General features: G+C 41.5%; 2 protein-coding genes across 2 annotated transcripts; both read right to left on the bottom strand.

Annotated features, from left to right (window-relative positions):
• Nucleotides 1–1526: 1526 nt before the first annotated feature.
• On the bottom strand, nucleotides 1527–3267 carry LOC140515976 (uncharacterized). The gene is made up of 2 exons (XM_072626873.1): nucleotides 2710–3267; nucleotides 1527–2231 (listed from the first exon to the last, which is right to left on the bottom strand). Exons 1-2 carry the CDS (start codon nucleotides 3025–3027, stop codon nucleotides 1623–1625), a joined length of 927 nt encoding a protein of 308 aa, XP_072482974.1. The 5' UTR covers nucleotides 3028–3267; the 3' UTR covers nucleotides 1527–1622.
• A 10816-nt stretch (nucleotides 3268–14083) lies between these two features.
• Nucleotides 14084–16391, bottom strand: LOC140515163 (heat shock transcription factor, Y-linked-like). Its single transcript, XM_072625708.1, has 2 exons — nucleotides 15786–16391; nucleotides 14084–15025 (listed from the first exon to the last, which is right to left on the bottom strand). The coding sequence occupies exons 1-2, from the start codon at nucleotides 16314–16316 to the stop codon at nucleotides 14210–14212; spliced, it is 1347 nt and encodes a 448-aa protein (XP_072481809.1). The 5' UTR covers nucleotides 16317–16391; the 3' UTR covers nucleotides 14084–14209.
• Nucleotides 16392–21861: the final 5470 nt, after the last annotated feature.

The following is a 21861-nucleotide window of genomic DNA, read 5'->3' as shown; positions in this document are numbered from 1 at the left end:
AAGCAATGCCAAGATTTAAACTGATTTTAGAAAAAACGGTATTGATCCCTCTTTCTTTTGATATCATAGACATTTCCTGATATAGCCTTCCTTCCCACTTCTCCATCCCCACCCCCCTCCCCCCATGGAATCTTTCCTTGTCATAAAGAAAAGTAACTGACATAGCAACATTCTGATAGGGAAAGGAGAGAGGCCTTCAACTAATCCATCTGTGTACCATCAACATGTTTAAAAATAACTTTTATCCTATCAAGAAAGTTGCCCCACCCCCACCCTAGACATTCTTCAGTTGGCAAAAATTACCATCTGACTTTCCCCTCTTTCCACACTTTAGGATACAGTGATCTATAAAAGCATATGCTCTCATGGTCCATATAGTCCTTAACTCCCTTCTAATCTGGTTTCCATCCCCTGCTTTATCAATCCTAGTTTCTCTAAGGTCACCAATTACCAGAATTTTTAAATCCTTGGCTAAGTAGCTTTAAAAATAAAAATTTTCTTGATGCTTTTTGTTTTGACTTCAGATAGATATGCCCTAGTCCTTGTCCTAACACCACCACCCAGTGAGCCTTCCCTTGGGAAGAAAGAAAAGCAACTAGAAAATCAGTCACTGTTGGACTTTACTTGTCAGCAATATGCAGAAATCTGCACCTGGAGCAGGCTTCCATCTCTAAGGAAAGGAGAGAGGGACAGTTAGTGTTGCCTTTTAAAAGTCTTTATCCTTCTGGTTTCCTGATTCTTCTCCCAGCTCTAAGGTATTCTTTATTCTCTTGCCCCCTGAATGTAGATATCCCAGAGCCTTCTGTCCTCAACTCTCTTCTTTTTACAGTCTCTCTCAGAGTTTTTTCATCTGTTCCTATGGCTTCAACTAGCACCTCTTTCACTAATCCTTCCTATATCCCCACTAAACCCAACTAGATCCCCCCCCCTCAGCCAGGCATGGTGTCACCCTCCCTAGGACCCCATCCCCTAGCATTTAATACCTCTCATTAAGTGGGTAATATGAGCAGCTAGGTGGCCCGGTGGATGGAAGGCAGAAAGATCTGAGTTTAAATCCTGCCTTAGACACATACCTGTATGACCCAGGGTAACCTCAGTTTTCTCCTTGGTAAAGGGATAATAATAGCATCTGTCTCCCAGAGTTATAGTGAGGATCAAATGAGATTCTATATAAAAAGCACAAAAATTCTGGCTGCCATTTATGCTTTGTATTAAGGGTATGTTTACATACTAGTGCTATCCCCCTTATTAAATAATCATTTCCATCTTTGGACCCCCTGCTGTGCCAATGGCAGCGTGTTATACAGAGTACACTCAATCAATATGTGCTGAATGAATGGACAAAATCCCTTTACATGTCAAATCCAAACTAAGAAGCCCTAAGACAAATCTTTTCCTTGATTCTATGTTTGATTTTAGAAATGAACACCTTTGAAATGAATACTCCTACGTTCATCAGGACGGACTGATAAAGTGTAAGGTGTTGAGAGAGAAAACACTGGTTAAATTTTTTTTAAGTAGTTTAATTGGCACAGATTTTTATAGAGACAAGAATGGGACCATTGTATTCATTACAAAATTGTAATCATTTTAGTCAGAAGAGCTCTGTGGACTCTGGAATGTTACTGACTTGGCTGATGTCTCCTGTTGTAGCAGCTGCAAACTGGGCAAAGCCAGGCTGAGGAAGAAACCTGGTGTTCTCTGCACTCTGAAGGTGCAGCCATGAGCATAGCAAACCATGGGTTATATAAAGACATTAAAGCAGAGATTTGAGTATTTAGAGACATAAAGTTAGGGTAGAGTGAAGATGTTAGCAACCCCGTAATGGGAGGGTAAATTGGCATAGGTGGTTCTTGGGATATAAAAGGATGTAACCCGATGTTGTTTTGGACTTCCCTGTGGTGAACTTGGGGTAGATTTTGTCTGGAATGGCTAGCGGAATTCTCCAAAGGCCATGTTGGTGGAGCACGATAATCATGGCTGCTCTTTTGTTGACTTTGCTGAGATTTCTTCAGCATCTTCTGTTTGCCTTTCATGGCTATTACCTGCCTGCTAGAAAGAGCCATTCTTGACTTCCTAAAGGAAACTTGTCTTTTCTTGGCCTGGCCTCTCTTTTTTTTTGGAAGAGGAGAGACAGAGCTTGATGGAGCACTACTCCTAACGCCCACTCTTCTTTTAAGTCTTTGAATCAGCAAAGGGCAGTCTCTTTTAAAGTTGGAATTTCGATAGATCTACAGAGAAATCAAACACGTTTTAGCCATTTGCAATTAGCTATAAGCCCCACAAGGATCTCATTTTGAGATTTCAATTGCTACCTTTCAGTTCGCGGGTAAAAAAAAAAAAGCTATCATAATCATTTCATCCTGTGCTATGAGATCAACCCAATTTGATTGAGTAGTGAAAAACCCTGTATATTTCAATTGGGTTTCTATGTTAAAACCTTTCATATCATAAAAATGTTCCATTTATAATAAACAACTATCCTTTTTGAAATAAACTGGGTTGCTTGAGATTTTGAGTTAATTGAAAACATCAAGAGTTATACTTTAAGTAATGAGACATTGGCAGAGCCTTGCCTGTCCCCTTTCCATCAAGTCTTACCTGCTCTGCGATATAACCCTTTCAGAGAAACTTGTCATAGTAGCAAAATAAAGCTTAACTATAACTCAGAGAAATTACTTCAGCATAAGAACTAAATTAGTACTTTACCATTAGTTTTTTTGTCCCCTGATGAGAGCGAGTTGTGTGAATTTTAGAGAATCCATAAAGATTAAGCTGTCGAATGAAACTTTTCAGGCTGGATGTTTCAAAAATCCCTTTCCTATCCAAAATTTCTTTTTGGAAAAGCTCTTCCTCAATAACCACACAGTCTCCATTATCATTCCAATGGATAGACTTAAAGTGGTCACTTTCTACTATTTTCCAAAGCTTCTTAGGAAAGAAGAGACAAAGAAATTGACCAGTTTCTGCCAGAGTCAGAGGCTGGCTACTACTCTCCCTTGTTGAGGAAGCGGGATCTTTATTCATGGCTTCTGAAGCATATTTCTTCCACAAATACCTGGAAGTTCTTGACCCTTTCTGGTCGGTTAAAGAAAAGGGAGTAACCCTTTGAATTGACTCCTCAAGAATTCAAGATACCTACTGAGGTTTCAATTTGACTCTGCCCTCAGTAGAATTATTTGCTATAAAACTAACCTCTGTTCTGACACATTTTAACCTGTCATGTCCACTGCTCTGTCTAGCCTGAAATGATTTCAGCAGCAGAAGAGGCATTGTTTTGATACTGGTGGCAAAAATCTAGAATGTAGCACAAAGTTGAAACCGTAGTGGTTTCCTAGGTGAATGATGCCATCCATAACATTCCAAGCTCCCTGATTGGTTTGAAGTGCAGATGATAGTTAGCATCACTTTCAAAAAGTATCTTGACCAAACAATGGAATATTCTTGTCAATTTCACTTTCTCTTTTTAAGAGAAACCCAATTAAGAGGGGACAAATTGGTCATTAATTTTTATTAGAAAGTAAATGTGGGGGAAAAAAGAAAAAAGACAGCAAATATGGGAGGAGGCAGCTGAGAAATAAAACATTTCTAATTCCATATGGGCTCTGAAAGACAGCATACCAGTAAGAATTGTGCTTCACAGTTTTTAGTATATTTTCTCAGGCCTTTTGCCAAACTCTTTCCGCTTCTAACTACTTTATAAATAAAGCAAGTACTTCTAGATAATTGCTTAAATCCATAGGAGTGGAACTTCAAGGAAGAGAGAGGGGGTGGGGGCTGAGGGAACAACAAATCAGTTAGACTCCTTGAGAGGACTTGGAGGAAGGTACTTCCACATTGCTCTTTCTCACCAGATTAGGAAGTTTGGGGGAGGTGAGAGGATCCTCTGGGTCTTGAAGACAGGAGCAAGTAAACAGGTTGGCAGTTGTATGTGTGGAATGGGGGAAGGGGATAGTGGTTAGAGGGCCACAGTTTGCTGGCTGTCTGGGTGCTAAAGGGTTTGGTTGGAACCAGTTTGGCTGTGTGCCTGGGTAGTACTGGGGTGGTGTCTTGCTGTGTAACACAGCATTGCCAAAGGAGATGAGCCGCTACTTTCTGCGAAAAAGATCGAAGTGACTGTGTTTCTGGGGATAGAGGCAACTGAATGCTCCATGTGTCTATGACCCTCCTCCCCACACCTTTCCTTTCTCCCTATGACCTACTGCTTATCCTCTTTGGAGATGGTGAAGCCATTTGGAAATCCGAGGCAGGCACCCCCAAAACCAAAGCTCCCTGCGCCAACCAACACTGAGGCAGAGATCTCCCTAAGCTGAAGGGAAGCAGAGCTCCTGAAAAAAGCTACCCCGAGGGGACCCCTATAGCTGGAACAGCACCACGGTGGCTTGTGGGTATCATGAAGAAGAGCATATTTAGGTTCAAAAAACCTGTGTCCTAAGCATAACTCTGACACTTGCTAACTAGCTGGATGTCATTGGACGAGTCACTTAATCTAAAAGGACTTTATTCTCTGAACAGGACTCATTAAGGGCTTACTACATGCAAGGTACTTCAGTTTCCTCATTTATATAATGAGAGGATTGCACTGACTTTCCAACTCTGATCAAAGATGACCTATAAGCTCCTTTCCAGCTCTTATAGAATCAGAGAATGCCAAAGTTGGAAGGGACCTCAGAGTCCTGTGAGACCATGTGAACACAAATAACCTCTACTCTACACCATCCTCAACAAGTAGTCATCTGGCCTTTGAATCAAGACCTCTAATATCTTATGAATCTATCTCTGAGTTATTTTTCATATAAACAGAACTTGTGGGAATATTAGAGGTCCTTTCATCCAACCTTCTCATTTTACATATGAGGAAACTGAGGCTTAGAGATTAAATGACCTATAAGTTACAATTACAATGAAGACATTACTATATTACTATATATATATGTGTGTGTATGTATATGCATCTATATATACATACATGTGTATATGTACATATGTGTGTATGTCTGTTTCTGAGCTCTCCTTTGAAACACCACCACCAAAAGACCAAATTCACCTCCTATCTTGAAAGATGGGAGGGACATGAAGGGCAATGGGGCTAAGTACAGTCTCACATAGTTCTGCCAGCTTGCTCACAAAAAATTCAGAAGCATTTAGTTTCATACAAAAGCATTCGTAAAGTACCTGTTCATCATTTTCAATCAATATCATTTGCTATCCAGTGATATTGACCAGTATTATTGCCTTTACATATGAGAAAATTAATCTACAGATCTGTTAAATAGATCAAAGTGACAGGCATTGTGATTTCAGACCCTGGAGTGTACCAAATCTGAGAAAACCCCTGGTCTTATGGCATGGAGGATCCCAACCTGGCTCTTAAAAGGAGGCTCTGAGGAGTTAGACCATGAGGGAGCTTAGAGACCATTTAACACCTGAGGTGTTCATATTCATTCATTTCTTCATTCCTTTATTCAAGAGCCCAAGTCCAAAGCCTTGAGTTGGACATTTTCTCTGGAGCTTTTGAATATTTACTGTGCACCTTGCCACTGTAAACTCTCTCTCCCTCCAGCTAAGATTTTGAGAGGCCTAAACTAATCAGATCCAATTTAAAAGGAAGAATGTGGATTTAAAATTTCTACCAGGTATAAGATTGCCAGGCCTAGAGGCCTGTGTGGGCTACCCGAGTCTTCTTACCTCACCTCCGAGGTCTTCGGTTGGCCAAAACCGGATGCTCATATGAGAGAAAGGACGTTCCAGAGTCGAACAAGGGTTGAGCTTTATTTCAGGGTCTAGGTTACAAGTGCAGGGGGTCTTCCTTAGGAGGAAGAGGGGGAGATTTCCTAAGGAGGCTAAGATCTTAAGAGATTGGAAGTAGAAGTACAAGCGGGGAGAGAGGGGGAGGGGAGAGAGGAAAGAAGAAAGCAGAGCCTACTGTCCTCTTGGCTCCTCACGTGCTAAGAGAGCTTTCAGGCTTCCTCAATCCTACTTAACCTTTAGCCGCATAGTTTGCATCTCAATACCGTGCTGTTAGGTAACTAGGTGTGCCCAGATCTGGGACCATCTCGAGGGCGGGGAGATCTCTCCCCCATCACGTTTCTCACGGGAAGAGGCGGAATTACTCGAGATAGCTTGGTTCACCTCGATCCCCTGCCGTTTCCTGGGAGGGTCTCGTGAGAGCTCTAAGATTTAGAAGCTCCCACCTTTACCCGCCCGAGACTGTCCACACGGAACTGAGCTTCCAATCCCAACATCTCCCCTTCTTTTTTATGCGCGGAGCGCACCTGGCTCTAGAGCAAACAGTGGCTGGAGGCTGAGTGGATTAGGAAGGCCTTTAGCATATGAGTACCCTACAACAAGACTTCATTCACACAGAAATCTGCAGCTAGCACAACTGACAAAGGGAGGCATCAAATAAAACAAAGATGAAACTAAATGGCTGAGTTACAACAGGGGAAGTGCAATCAACTAATCCCAAAGCATTTTTTAAGAGGAGCAGCTGGTGTTGGCGCCTTACACGTCACCACCCCCCTTAATCTTGCAAATGGATCTATACAGGTGGAAAATTGGTCACCTCCTCCCCACCCCAAGTCCTGGGTTTGTGATATCAAAGTCCTCCTTCAGCCGGTGGAAAGAGATGCCTAGATGGGAAGCTGTCAGCAGCAGTGTCTGCGGTTGTGATGAGTGCTGCCTCCTCTCTGGGCAGCAAGGTTAAAGCTGTCAGCAGCAGGCTCAGGTGGTGTATGATCCTTCTCCGGGCTCTCCGGGGTCTCCGCCTCCTGCGTCTCCGCCGTCTCCGACATCGGTTCCCACCTACGGATCCTTCTAATGGGAATCCACGCATCACCTTTTCCTGTGGAGACACAACCATACCCTGGACCCCATATTAGTATCTTAAAATGTCTCATAGCTGGAGTAGTATGTGAGCCTTTTGAGACAGCTGTATCAAGCTCTGATTGTATTAGGTGACCTTTTCCCCTTCTTTGTTTAGCGAGGATCGCCTTCAAGGTGAGATTGATAAGAATGCATAGTGGCTGTTTATTTTGGTATAGCTGCTGCCAGGTACTTACAAATGCTTGATTAACATCTGTAAGGAACCTGACTTTCCCGGATTTTTTCTTTATAACAAACACAGGAGCATTCCAGGGTGCTGATTGCTCCTTAACCAGTATTTGTAATGCCTGGAGTTTTTCTGGAGTCAGGGGCCACTGCTCCACCCAAATCGGGGTGTCTGACTTCCAATTCAAGGGTGGGGACTCCAGTGCAACAGCAATGGCCCTTACTAAAAATTTGATAACCTCATCCCGAGGCGGCTAATAGCCATTCCGGCAATCAAGACATAATCAGCGGCTGAGTACTGTAATTGATTTCCTGTAGCCTCAAACTGCCCTGTTCCTGTAAATTGCTGATAAGCCTGGGGGGCCTGAGCCCCTAGCCCACCGGTAGTGCTCTTTACCCTCTGAGAAAATTCTGATACCCAAATCACATTCTGCCCAGGGGTAAGGCAGGCTCTAGCTAAGCTCTTCCAGTCATTAGGGGTCAGAACGAACTGACCGCTGAGAGTTTCAAGCATGGCTATAACAAAGGGTGAATTAGGGCCATGCTTGGTACAAGCCTCTTTAAGAGTCGCCACTCTCTTCCACTCTATGGGTATGTGGCTCCTTCGAATGCCACCGGGGACACTGGGGTCCGCTATTTCTAGCACAGGAAATGTCCCTACATCTTCTCCATTCTCTATAGCCTTTCTTATTCCTTTTTCCAAACTGGACTGTGGCCCTGAACTGTCTGACCAATGGAGCAGGTTATAAGGAGGCGCGGAGGGAAGGCACGGCGTATTCTCCCCTGCCTCGCCTTTTCCATCCACTAGATGGAGCTCCGAGTCTATTTTTTCTTTACGCTCCTTAACTTTCCGCTTAACTTTCTGCTTGCCTGGACTCTCTGTCCCTCCCGTGTTCTCCCCTCCCCTCTCTCCGCTTCCACTCTCATTCCAATCCTGCTCTGGCCTCTCCGGCCCTTCCAGCAGGCTCTTAATTACACCGAATATCAGGAAATCTAAATCCTCCAGCTCCCCAGGGTATTGTTGCTCATAAGCAGTCATTTGCTCTCCAACCGCTCCCCGTTTTTCTCTTGATATTCCTGCCTGCTTGAGCCAAGGAGAAACTTTCCAAATCCTTTTACAAAATTCTCGGAGGTCATCTAACTCTATTGTGACCCCCGCCTTCCTGCATTCCCTGTGAAGTTTCTCAGCCCAGACCTCCTGTTCCTCTGGCTTTATTACTGGCAATACATTCCCCATCTCTGCCCTTTTCCCATGGGTGTGGGAAGCTTCTCTCACTCTTTCTCTCCTTCCGAATCTAGGATTCGGGACTCGCTTCTTTCACAGCCCCTTCCGGGTGTTCCCAAAGCACCCAGGATTATCTGCGCTCCCAGTCCCTGTTGGGGTGCCAACTGCCAGGCCTAGAGGCCTGTGTGGGCTACCCGAGTCTTCTTACCTCACCTCCGAGGTCTTCGGTTGGCCAAAACCGGATGCTCATATGAGAGAAAGGACGTTCCAGAGTCAAACAAGGATTGAGCTTTATTTCAGGGTCTAGGTTACAAGTGCAGGGGGTCTTCCTTAGGAGGAAGAGGGGGAGATTTCCTAAGGAGGCTAAGATCTTAAGAGATTGGAAGTAGAAGTACAAGCGGGGAGAGAGGGGGAGGGGAGAGAGGAAAGAAGAAAGCAGAGCCTACTGTCCTCTTGGCTCCTCACGTGCTAAGAGAGCTTTCAGGCTTCCTCAATCCTACTTAACCTTTAGCCGCATAGTTTGCATCTCAATACCGTGCTGTTAGGTAACTAGGTGTGCCCAGATCTGGGACCATCTCGAGGGCGGGGAGATCTCTCCCCCATCACGTTTCTCACGGGAAGAGGCGGAATTACTCGAGATAGCTTGGTTCACCTCGATCCCCTGCCGTTTCCTGGGAGGGTCTCGTGAGAGCTCTAAGATTTAGAAGCTCCCACCTTTACCCGCCCGAGACTGTCCACACGGAACTGAGCTTCCAATCCCAACATAAGATAGAGGAATTGTGTCTAGGAGGAAATTCTAAGCAAACAAACTGTTGAATTTATTTTTCTGACCCAGTTGGTTACTCTTGAAGTCTTTTTCTTGTGAAAAATATCTCAAGGTTTTGTTAGACTGTGAAAGAGAGGGGAAGAAGAGAGAGAGAGACAGGGAAAGATACAAAGACAAAGAAAGACACAGAGAGGGAGAGACAGAGAGAGACAGACAGACAGAGATGGGGAGGAGAATGACAGAGGGAGAGAGGAGGGAGAGAAGGGAGGGGAGAGAGAAAAGTCCTAGAATTTTGAGCTGGAGGAGGTCTTAGAGGTCACCCAATCCATCCCCTTATGTTCTAGGCAGTGCTGACTCTCCTGTAGCATACACAGGCCTGGTCTTCCAGAAGCTTACAAACATCTAAGTTTTCAGTCACTTCCAAAAAGAATTTAAAGTTCTAGGGGTTTTTGTTTGTTAAAGGCAGGAAGAGCTTCATTGCTAGAGAGGTGCCAGGATAAAGATTCTGACCACTAAGTGGGGGCAGAGAAAAGAGGACTAGAATGATTGAGGGTGCCTGGATGTGAGGACTTCAGTAACCACTCCATCGGAAAAGCTGGCTGCCCAATCCTGCCCAGGTCATACATGCTGTCCTTAGCAAAACAAAGAAATCAAGGTAGGAATATCCATTTTTATTGTTTGTTGTTGTTCTAGCCAGGATATTTTTTAACCCTCTCCCTAATATAAGTATTTATCTAGTTGGTCAAAGGAAGGGACAGTTTATTAGTCCAACTCTGTGCAAACTGATTGCCCTGGGAAGAAGGGATGAGGCAGCACCTTGGAGAGGTGAGGGGCCATGGGTGCATAATGTTGCATATGCTGTTAGACCCTGGGTTGTTTAATATGGTGGAACTTTTCTGTTAGCTAGCAACAGTAGCTAATGGTGGGCAGGGGTAGGATAATAAATATATGGATAAAAGTTTAGAAAAAAGGGGAAAAAAGTAGTGGGCAGGTGAGTCTACACCAGAGTTTGTATTTCTTTTGGTGGTGCCGAAGGGATAGGATTCTAAAGTTCCCTTTTGGGTTGTGTTGATTTCAAAGCCATGGAATTAGTCATCAGTTAAGTTAAATACCTAGGATCGACCCCCAAATTTGGCCTTCAGGAGGAAAATTGCTGCTACTAATTAACTCTACTTAAAAAAATCTCCAGTGCCTATCAGTCTTGGCCATCAATAATTGACAGCTTTAGTGTTGATTCCTAAAAGATCACAGTAGCATGTCACTGACCAGTCTTTTTTTATTACTGCTTTTCTTTCCTTAACTTATGACTATTTCCTGATATTTAAGGATCCCCAAGTCCTAGTCTTAAAATGGGTAAAATTCTTCCATCCAGATCCTGTCATGATTCTCAGAGAACACATTTAAATTTAATGTTAGTAATTTTATCCAGTGGGGGGAGGAGTAAGACAGGTTATAACATTAAAAATGGCATAAAATCATAGCCTGATGGCCCCCCACCCTCAAAACAAACAAACAAACAAACAAAAACCCAGCAGCTCAGAGCATCAGCATTTTAGAACCTTGCTATTCTGAATCATCTGTCCTCCTGGACAGACTGCTTCCCAGTTTTAGGCAGAGGCAAGGGACCAGGGAATCACATAGAGACCAGTGTATATGTCAACGATCATGAATGGTAACCATTTGGTTTTTGCCTGACCGTTGCTCTTTGTTACAAGTGAAGGTTCTATTAAGGTGAGGTAGGGTTGGGAGGATGGGGGGACGTTGTTGCCCTCATAGCCATTGTGGTATAAAAACCTAAAGGCATCCCCAAATGATTAAACAATTTTTTTTAAAAGAAAGTTTATGTTTCAAGTGGGGAGGGAGAGAATAAGCATTTATTAAGCGCCTACTATGTGCCAGGCACTGTGCTAAATGCTTTACAAGTATTATCTCATTAGATCTTCACATCCACCCTAAGGAATAGACACTAATATTATCCTTATTTTACAATTGAGGAAGTATTGGGGCAGTTAAGTGGCACAGTGGATAGAGTGGCAGGGGTAGAGGGGGGAGAGGAATGGGGATGGCTCTCCTGTAGAAAGTTCAAATGCCAGACACTAGCTGTGTGACCCTGTTTGTCTCAGTTTCCTCATCTGTGAAATGAGTTGGAGAAGGACATGGCAAAGCACTCCAGGATCTTTGCCAAGAAAACATCCCCCAAAAGGGGTCACGAAGAGTTGGGCACGACTGAAAGATGACAACAGCAACCGTTGAGGAAACTGAGGAAGACGGGGTTTTCCCAGAATCACACCAGTACAAGTATCTAGGGTAGGATTTGAACTCAGTTCGATCCACAGCGACACTCAACAGCCTCTAGCGATGGTTTCGGGACCCGGTTTGCCGCCCTAGGGTCAAAGGCACGGAGTAGGAACTTCACTGCTTCTTCTGCCAAGCAGCCCGACGCTGGGGCGGGTGGGAGGGAGGGGTCTGTGTTGGGGCTACTGCGGCCCCGGTTCCCGCCTCGGCTAAGAAAGTCGGAAACGACAATTATGTAGAGGAAACACACCTTGTTCCTCTGGGGAAGGGAGAGGTGCGGACCGGGGAATGCAGGCCCGAGGCTGCTGAAAAGTTTTCTTCTGAAGTAGGAGATGGTGGGGAGAGGCTGCAGGAGGACGCGTTCGTTGGAAATGACTCCTTTTTAAAAAGAGACTTTTTTTAAAGAGACATTTTTCAAAACACAAGAAGGGAAGCGAAGACTATATACAGTACATTGTCATAAGATTTACCTCACGTGACAAATTGAAAACATGTTGGAACACTTAAAGAGATAAGCTTCGCTTGGTTGTCCTAGAAAATTCGCTTTTAAAAACATTTTTCATTATCATTTAAAAATGCCTTTTAAAAAATACCAGTCATTTCCCAGGATACTCCTCATCTCCCAACTCCTATTAAATGTTAACAGAGCGAATCAGGTCAATCCAAGGGGCAGTCTCACCCTGGGCCCCCCACCTTGCAGACTAGAAGGTTGGGGGTGTCTCCTAACTGTTCTCTGGGACCACATTTGATCATTGCAATTCATTCGAATTTTTTGAGTATTGTTTTTGTTTCCGTAATTGTGGTCTGTGTGTATATGTTGTTATGTTACCAAAAATAAAAAAAAAACCCAAAACATTTCAGCAGACCATTCCCCAACAATTCAGGATCACCATTAGGCATAATACCACTAGTGTGTGGTGGTTGCCCCCTCTTTCCCCAATCCTCCCCCCCCCCCGCCGCCCCCTACTGTGAGGAGGGAACTTGTAGGTCCAGGACTGGTAAGCAATCGATTTGTTTTTGCTTCAGGGTCCCTTTTTTTGGATATTCTTTCTCAAATGCCCTGCTGTTCAGAGACTGTTTTTGTCCAATGATTTCACCCAATTATGTTACAAAGTAATTGGGAATGTTTGGATAACTAACTCCCCTCCAAATCCAGATTCAGAGCTATGACAACATACAAATGATGTTGTCCTGAGGCTATGCAGATATCTGCCATTAAACAGATGGCTGAGAACATCTGGAAAAGATCATATTTTAACCCTATGACAGCAGCTCCAGTCAGTAAAACATCTTCTTTTCCCACTGCTCCTGATGAATCACTGGATAAGCTGACACCTTCTCAGTACCCGCTGCTCTTGGGATCCCTCCCTCTACTTGGAGAGGATTGAGAGAGGGGATCCTCCATTTGAGGAGGACACCCAGAGCTGTGACCTTGTTAATTTCTACCCAGCTGCTCTCCTAGACTTCAGGATTTCCAGAAACTCATCATTGTATAAGATGAAATCAAAGTTATTAATAGTTCTCAAATAATGTCTATTGATACTTGTACTCATCCTATCCATGATCATTTAAGTCATAATTCTTATAATTCTCTTTCATTGCATCGTCTCTTTAAAATCTTTCCAAGCAAATAATCACCCCAATTTACAACTTGCAAATTCAGAATTTTATATACTGGTTTGCTTTAAGCGAGGTACACTGATATTCCAAACAGTTCTAATCAGAAAAGCGCTTAAGCAGCACATTAATAAAATTGTTTATTACACCTTCATTGATTCAACTAAAGATCATAGAACATCTGGAAACACAATATAAAATATTACTTTGTTCTTTTAAGAATCCTTGTTATTCAGGAGGATGAGCTCAAGAAGTCAGGAATACTATAAAAACTAATTATCCTAATTTTATAGATGGAGAATAGGACACAAAGGTAACTACAGATTGTGACTTGAATTTGGATTTTACACTTTTTTACTTCTTTAAATATATTTGTCTTCAGACTCTCTTCTAACAGGGGTCTTTTAAAAATAAAACGAGGCCAGTGTGTTTTTCTGGATTTGGGTTTGTTTTTGGTTTTTTAAAAACATTTATTTTTTTCTCAGTATGATGTGGGAGGGCTTTAAACTCTATCCATAAACACCTGCCATGAACTGGTAAGCTTATTCATAATAGCATTTGACATGAATCACCTTCTCTAAACAGATTTCATCTATCACAGCACACACAAGTCAAATATCCCATGTGACTCCATTAGAAGAAAAGGTCAGCATAAATAAATAAAATGATTCACTTGATGAAATTGAAACTAACAAACTATCCTAAACCCAGAAACAACTGAAAGAGTACCAGGGTGTCTCAAATCCTCTGTAGAACAGAAAACCCTCAAAGAATGACAGGATTGAACCAAATCTCAAGGGCTTTTAATCTTCTGACCTGTAAAATGAGAAGACTATTACAATAAGGCAGAATGCTGCCTATGAGGTAAGTAAAAATCTGAGTGACTAGGGAAAATGTGTCACTGTGTTCTCCCTGAGCCATGGCTTACACACCAATGCTTGGTTTTTATTCACATCAGGCACATTCAAAACCGCCCAATCTCTAATAACTAAACTCAAGAGGTCAAAGGTAACCAAATATATGGTTAGCACTGCACTAGGCAGGAATGATATTATTAATGCTAATTCTTTACCCCCTCCCCCTCAACATACATATGCTGGAGGTAACGAGAAAGAAAGACAAAAAACCAGTAGTGAAGCAATTAATTTTATTTTCCAGATGAAATAGCCTGAATCATCATTGGTTTTTAATCCCTTGCCTCTTTAAAAAAAATGAAAAAAGAGACGAGGTTAGCTTCAGTAGTGATAGCCTGGATATTATTTGCCCCTTGGATCCTGTTTGGAAGTTTGAACATTGTTTGAAGAGTTGCAGCAGCAATTGGGACAATGTTGGTTCTGAGAGGATTGTTGCTGTTGGGAAGATATGGACATTGAGATAGCAGACACTGCAGCCAACATGGGTATCGAGAAGTATGGGCCATAAAATGGCAGAAGGCTATTCAGGTGGGCCTGCATGGCTGTCAGCTCGGGGTACGTTGTTGGGTACACCATAGACTGAAATGAACCATTCTGGATAGCATGATAGAGAGATGCAGTAGCTGCAAATCCATTTGTACTATGCATATTTAGTTGAGCATGGTCTACCAGATGAGCCAGGTGGAAAGGAATGAACTGGTTCAGTCTAGCATGAGGAGTTCCTCCTACCCAGAATGGGAGAGCAGAGAAGCCTCCTCTAAAAGGTGGGCTGCTGGCAGCTGGCTGTTCACTGACGTGGTTGCTCTCCACATATTTTGGCCTCTTCTCTCTTGAAGTTGATGGAAAAGAAGTAGCAGAAGAAGAGGTAGAAGCAGAAGAAGAGGTAGAAGCAGAAGCAGAGGTAGAAGCAGAAGAAGAAGAATTAGAAGCAGAAGAGCCAGAAGCAGCAGAAGAAACAGAACGCTTCTTAGCAGACCTGCCAGTTGGAGCAGATTTTTGGTCTAGCTTACAATGATCCCCTTTTAAGAAATTTTTGCTCGTATTTTGACTTGGCAAGAAGGGATGGTTAGGTGTAGTTTTCACACCCACTCTTCTCTTCATTCTTGAGATCAGGTGAGGGTACTCTCTTTTAAAATTGGGATTATAGTACAACTGTAACTAAAAACCAAAAGAAAAAAATGTACTTAAAATAAGAGAGGAACAGGCAGAAGTTTCTAGAAAAAAACCCTATCTTATTCCATTCCTTTAGAATCATAGATTTTTGGAGCTGGCTAAGCCTTACTCTTAGAGATCACCTTTGACCAACCCCTTCATTTCACACACTAGAGAATCATCTCACTAAAATGATTCTTAATTTAGCAGATTTAGCCTCAAAATGCTAAGTGGAAATTTCTTTGAAAAAGTGTTTGTAAAGGCATGGTAAACCGTAAAAAAAATACATGAGATTCATTAATTCATGACTGGAAGACCCTTGAAAAAATGCAAAACTCTACTGACTCTATAGTCAGCCACCAAGAAGTACTGACACTTCTTAAGTACATACTATTTCAATGTAATATTACTCTACATTTCACATAATTGAAAGTACCCATTTTATTACACTGAAATACTTGCTCTAATATTAACCCCCTAGCTTAGGTACTGTACCAATGTTAATGGGCTAATTTTAATTAAAATACTTTTTAGAAAGGCATTTATCAAAATCCAAACAAGTTCAAGAGCAATGGAGTTTAACCAAAACAAAGAAATTCACTTTTAATATCATTATTATATTTAAATCAGAATTTTTATACCTATATCACAGGGTCATTATCTACTGATAAAAATAAACTTCCTTTTTGTATTTGAAACATAAAACTAAGGTCTTTAAATCAGTTAAATTTAGCTTTGTAAAATCATATGTTACTATTAAAGTTACCTTGCTTAGTGGTAAAGTGTCTTCGTCTTCCATTAAAAAATCATCGAGGGAGGCAGATATTTCCAAGTCTTGACGGATCTTGTAGAAGCCATAGAGATTAAGCTGGTGAAGGAAACCCTTCATACAATCAGTTTCAAATATCCTAACAGGACTGTCCATTTCTAAAACCTCTTCTTTAAACTGCTCCACATCGATTACTATGCAAGTTCCATCTTCATTCCACCAAATTGACTTAAAGTGATCACTTTCAACTATTTTCCAAAGCTTTTTAGGAAAGGTGAGGGATAAAAACTCACTTTCTTCCATCATCAAGCTTTCATCAAAAAATGTAAATGTTCTGTTTGCCAAGGGCCCTTCAGTCAAAGCCTGAAAGGCATTTTCTTCAACCAGAGCCCGAAGGTCAGCATCCATAAGTGGTATCCCACTTTCCCTCAGAGGTTCAGAAGAAAAAGCAGAATTCTTGCTGTGCTCTGTGTCAATGGGTCCATCTCGAGGAGAATTTTCTTGTGGCTCTGATTTACCAGAATCCATTTCTAATCTTTCAGTCTTCTATGTTTTTCTCAGTTATAGACATTACATCTGCTCAGCCTTGGGGCTGTTAAACAAGTAAGCAGGTTAAAAGGCAGTTTACAACAAACTTTAAAGTAAGCCTAAGACATCATAATGGTGGCTCCAGTTTCATGACTGTGACATCACAAAATGTTTTGGTTTCCTAGGAAGCACCACAATAATGATTAGGCTAAATAAGTTACTGAGATGAGGACTCCTCACAAGCCACCTGTCAGCTCTGAAAATTCCATCCAGAATGTTCTCATCAGTGCTGTGAAAAACGGAAGTTTTTACGTAGGCATAATTTCATATAATTAATGGCTAGAGTTCTAATGGATAGTAACGTTATTGGGCTCTTATCTTTAGAGTTGGCTCCATGTCAACAGCACTAGCACAGGAGGGAAGCTAACTGACCTTTTGCCTTCTCGCTGAGCTATAGCTATACAAAGCATCTTGTTCCCTAAAGCTTGCAGTCTTTACATTGCCCAACAGAAGGGATTTCATGTGACATCACAGGATAATTTTGGTTTCCTCACAAGCACCACAATATAATAATTAGGCTAAATAATTTACTGAGATGAGGACTCCTCACAGCCACCTGTCAGCACTGAAAGTTCCATCCAGCATGTTCTCATGGTGTTGTAAAAAATGGCAGTTTTTACATAAGCACAATTTCATATAATTAACAGATAGAGTTCTAATGGACAGAGTTATAATGGATAGTTAATATAGTTACTGAGCTCTCATCTCTAGAGTTGGCTCTGTGTCAACCGGACTAGCACAGAAGGGAAACTTACTTTACCCCTTGCCTTCTCACTGAGCTATATATTCCAAGCATTTTATTTCCTAAAGCTAGTAGTCTTTATATTACTCAACAAAAGGAATTTCATGTTCAAAAATATTCCCCAAAATGACCCAAGTTCTTATAGAGGGCACATTTTTTGGGCACACACTTTTTTAAAAAAGAAAAAAAATCATACCCAATAAGCTTTGCAAATTGGCCCACTAACAGTCACATGCACTAAAGGTCAGGCAAAAGTCATGGGATCATAGATGTACAGCTGGAAGGGAGCTTAGATGCCACCCAGTCCAACTTCCTCCCTTTATACATGAAGAAATTTGAGACCCAGAGACAGAGTGACTTGTGTAAGGTCACAAACTAGAAGAACTAGGATTTGAACCTAGGTCCCCTAAAGCCAAATTTAACACACTTTGCATCATTATTTGCTTCATTCAATTACTTGGCTTGCTAAAAATCACACAGGGCTGGTCCACTAGGTCTAAACAAAATGGATCAATTCATTTTCAAAAGAAAACAAAAAGGCACACAATGAGTAAAAGAAATAGGATGTTAACTTCCCATGTTCAGTCCAAATGTATGGGAAAGTAGACTGCCCACATTCCCATGGGGAATGGTGTCAACCAATTTTTCCCATCCACATTCAACAAAAAAAATCCTTATTTCTTCCTCTAAACTATCAAAGAGGAACATATCTTGGTTCACACATCAGGATTTGAACATTCTAATCATTTTTATGTGGGGTAGTACCAGAAGAACAAGCAACAATAATCAGCATAAACTACAAGAGCCCCCACCCCCATTATAAAAATTATTACCATAGGAACATCTTGCTACTGATTCTAGGTGAAAAACAAAATGTTCTTTAAAAAGTAATAGCACTTTCGAGGGGGCAGAGCCAATATGGTGGAGTAGAAAGATGGACCTGTAGGAGCTGTCCCCCCATAGCCCATAAAATATCTGTAAAAAATAACTCTAAACAAATTCTAGAGCGGCAGAAGTCACAAAATGAAGGAGTGAGACATTTTCAGCCCAAGACAGTCTGGAAGGCCAACAGGAAAGGTCTTTCACACAAGGCTTGGAGCAGAGTGCAGCTCAGCCCAGCGTGGGCTGTGAGGCACAGACAGGACTGGAGTAGGCTTCAGGGCACAGAATCATGGGTAGCTGCTGCAGTTCCCAGATTTCCCAACCCACAAATGCCAAAAACAACTTCAGAGGTCAGTAAGAAAGCTCTTTCACCTGGGTGAGAGAGGAGTGAGATCTGGCGTCATTCCTGGCCCCAGGGTGGTGGTAGCCACTGCCTCAACAGCTCCACTTTTGGAGCCCTCAGCCTAAAGATCAACCAACCAATCTGGATCTCAGCTCTGAGTGGAGGTCCCGGGGTGAGGAGGAGTGCTGGCATGGTAGAGCTGATGGTGGCAGTGGAGAGGGAATTCTATTCACAGTTCCAGGGCAGAAAAGAGTGCTTGTGGTTGCTCACAGACCAGAGTGCAGGCCAGGAGAGGAGTAAACTCCTCTTCCTTGATTGTGTCCCCTTGGAGGAACTGAGAACTTACAAGTCCCTAGAGTATACCCTCCACTTGACAAAGGACTTAAAAGTCAAGTAATTGGCTGGGAAAATGCCCCAAAAATGAGACTATAGAAGGTTAATTTCTTGGTGAACAGGTATTTTCTTCCATCCTTTCAGATGAGGAAGAACAAAGCATACCATCAGAGGAAGACATAAAAGTCAAGGCTTCTACATCCAAAACCTCCAAAAAAAACCCATGCAATTGTCTCAGGCCATGGAAGAGTTCAAAAAGGATTTTGAAAATCAAGTAAGAGAGGTGGAGGGAAGACTGGGAAGAGAAATGAGAGCCATGCAAGAAAGTCATGAAAAGCGAGCCAACAGCTTGCTAAAAGAGACCCAAAAAGTACTGAAGAAAATAACACCTTTAAAAATCGACTAATCCAAATGGCATAAGGAGGTCCAAAAAGCCAAAGAGGAGAAGAATACTGTAAAAAGCAGAATTAGCCAAATGGAAAAGGAGGTTCAAAAGCTCATAAAGAAAATAGTTCTTTAAAAATTAGAATGGAGCAGATGGAAGCTAATGACTTTATGAGAAACCAAGACATTATAAAACAAAACCAAAAGAATGAAGAAATAGAAGACAATGTGAAATATCTCACTGGAAAAACAAATGACCTGGAAAATAGATCCAGGAGAGATAATTTTAAAATTATTGGTCTACCTGAAAACCATGATCAAAAAAAGAGCCTAGACATCATCATCCAAGAAATTATCAAGGAAAACTATCCTGATATTCTAGACCCAGAGGGTAAAATAGAAATGGAAAGAATTCACTGATCATCTCTTGAAAGAGATTCCCAAAGGAAAACTCCTAGAAATACTGTAGCTAAATTCCAGAGTTCCCAGATCAAGGAGAAAATATTACAAGCAGCCAGAAAGAAACAATTCAAGTACTGTGGAAATACAATCAGGATAACACAGGATTTAGCAGCTCCTACACTAAGGGATCTAAGGGCTTGGAATATGATATTCCAGAGGTCAAAGGAGATAGGATTAAAACCAAGAATCACCTACCCAGCAAAACTGAGTATAATACTTCAGAGGAAAAAAATGGAACTTCAATGAAATAGAGGATTTCCAGGCATTCTTGCTGAAAAGACCAGAGCTGAATAGAAAATTTGACTTTCAAATACAAGAATCAAGAGAAACATGAAAAGGTAAACAGGCAAGAGAAGCCTTAAGGAACTCATTAAAGTTGAACTGTTTACATTCCTACATGGAGAGATGTTATTTGTAATGTGAGACCTTTTTCAGTTTTAGGGTCATTAGAAGGAATATATATATATATATACATGTGTACATTATTTATGTGCATGTATATATACATGGGTATATGTGTGTATGTGTGTGTGTATATATATATACATATATATGTATATATATACACAGAAGGCATAGGCTGAGCTGAATGTGAAGGGAGAATATCTAAAAAAAATAAAATTTACTCTTGAGTGAAACGTATGAGGAGTAAGAGAAAGGGAGAGGTAGAATGTAGCAAATCATCTCACATAAAAGAGGGAAGAGCTTTTACAATGGAGATGAAAGGAAATAAATGAGCCTTACTCTCATGGGATTTGGTTTAAGGAGGGAATAACACATACTCAATTGGATATGGAAATCTATTTTATTCTGCAGGAAGGTAAGGGGGTAGGGGATAGGAGAAGGAAGATAATAGAAGAGACAGCAAATTGGAGAATGGGATAAACAGAAGCAAACACTATTGTGGGAGGACAGGTCAAGGGAGAGAATGGAATAAATGGAGGGCAGGATAGGACAGAGGGAAATGCGGTTAGTCTTTTTACAACATAACTATTATGGAAGTGCTTTGCATTGTTACACATGTATGACCTATATTGAATTGCTTGTTTTCTCAATGAGGGTGGGTGGGGAGGGAGGGAGAGAATATGGAACTCAAAGCTTTAAGAATGAATGTTAAAAATTGTTTTAGCATGCAACTGGAAATTAAGACATATAGGCAATGGAGTATAGAAATTTCTTTTGCCCTACAGGAAAATAGAGGGGAAGGAGAACGGAAGAAGGGTGGGTAATAGAAGGGAGGACAGATTGGAGGAAGGGGTGAATGGGGTGCATGCTGTCCTGGGGTGGGGGGTGAGGGAGAGATGGGAAGAAAATTTTGAATTCAAATTCTTATGGAAGTGAATGTTGAGAACTGAAAATAAATAAAATTTTATAAAATTTTTAAAAGAAGTAATAGCACTCCTGCCCCCTCACCTGCCCAAACAAAAGAAACAGAATAGCTAAATCCTAGAGATTTCCTTTTGACTAAAATATGGCCACACTAAAGATCAGATTTACGGCTAGAAGGGACATTAAAAGCCACCCAATCCAACCTTCTCATTCTATAGTTGAGGAAACCAAGGTCTAGGTGACTTGTCCAGGGTCACACAACTAGGAAGCATCTCAGTCAGAATTTGGACTCAGGTCTCACATCTCCTGTGATTTTTTCTTCCCTGTGCCCTGCTCAAGTCTTTCACTCAAGATCCTTAAAAGGTATGACTTTTTCTTGATTTCCTAGGGAAAACATATTTAATTGTTCCAGTTAACTTAGAGGGGATATATAGTTCTCCTGTTCAATTGTCAAAACCAGTAATTTCTCACTTACCACAATAATGTCAAAGGCTTAACGGTTCCTCCTCCAGAGGGACTGCAACCCACTTCTGTTTTGTAATCTTAGTTGCTTGAGACTCAAGGAGTTTTAAGTGATTTAGATGGGGTTATAGTGTTCAGAGGCAGGAATGAAATGGAGGTTTTACTAATTTCAAGGGCAGCCCTCTAACCATGACACCACATTGTTTCTAAGAGAACCATAACTTAATGAATTTCTTCCTTTAGTGTTTAGAATAGTTAGAATGAGACAAAGTATAGTTATTTTATTTGCTGTGACTTGATTTGCTCTGTGAGGTACCTTAAAGAGAGTGACTCACTTCTGGGCAACCACAACAGTTGAGCTAGTTTTCCAAAAATCCAACAGTTATAAACTGAATTAGCAAATCCCTACGGATGTTTTAAGACAGTTCTTAAGACTTTTCTCCATATGATATCATTGAAAGTTTATTGAAGGGTGTAAGAAGTGTTTGATGATGTCCAGAAATTGAAAGTGTTGATATAGCACTTTGACACTAGGTAAAAACACACCA

The sequence above is a fragment of the Notamacropus eugenii genome, chromosome X (assembly GCF_028372415.1).
Source record: "Notamacropus eugenii isolate mMacEug1 chromosome X, mMacEug1.pri_v2, whole genome shotgun sequence".
Lineage (NCBI taxonomy): Eukaryota > Metazoa > Chordata > Mammalia > Diprotodontia > Macropodidae > Notamacropus > Notamacropus eugenii.
The sequence above is the reverse complement of the archived record's forward strand: the minus strand, read 5'-3'. Positions and strand labels throughout refer to the sequence as shown.

Excerpts from the sequence above, each read along its gene's own strand:
- LOC140515976 (XM_072626873.1), bottom strand. The coding sequence starts at position 3,027 with ATGAATAAAGATCCCGCTTCCTCAACAAGGGAGAGTAGTAGCCAGCCT. Across the intron at positions 2,232-2,709 it reads AGGGGACAAAAAAACTAATG|ATCTATCGAAATTCCAACTT; the intron begins GTAAAGTACTAA and ends ATTTCTCTGTAG.
- LOC140515163 (XM_072625708.1), bottom strand. The coding sequence starts at position 16,316 with ATGGATTCTGGTAAATCAGAGCCACAAGAAAATTCTCCTCGAGATGGA. Across the intron at positions 15,026-15,785 it reads ACACTTTACCACTAAGCAAG|TTACAGTTGTACTATAATCC; the intron begins GTAACTTTAATA and ends TTTGGTTTTTAG.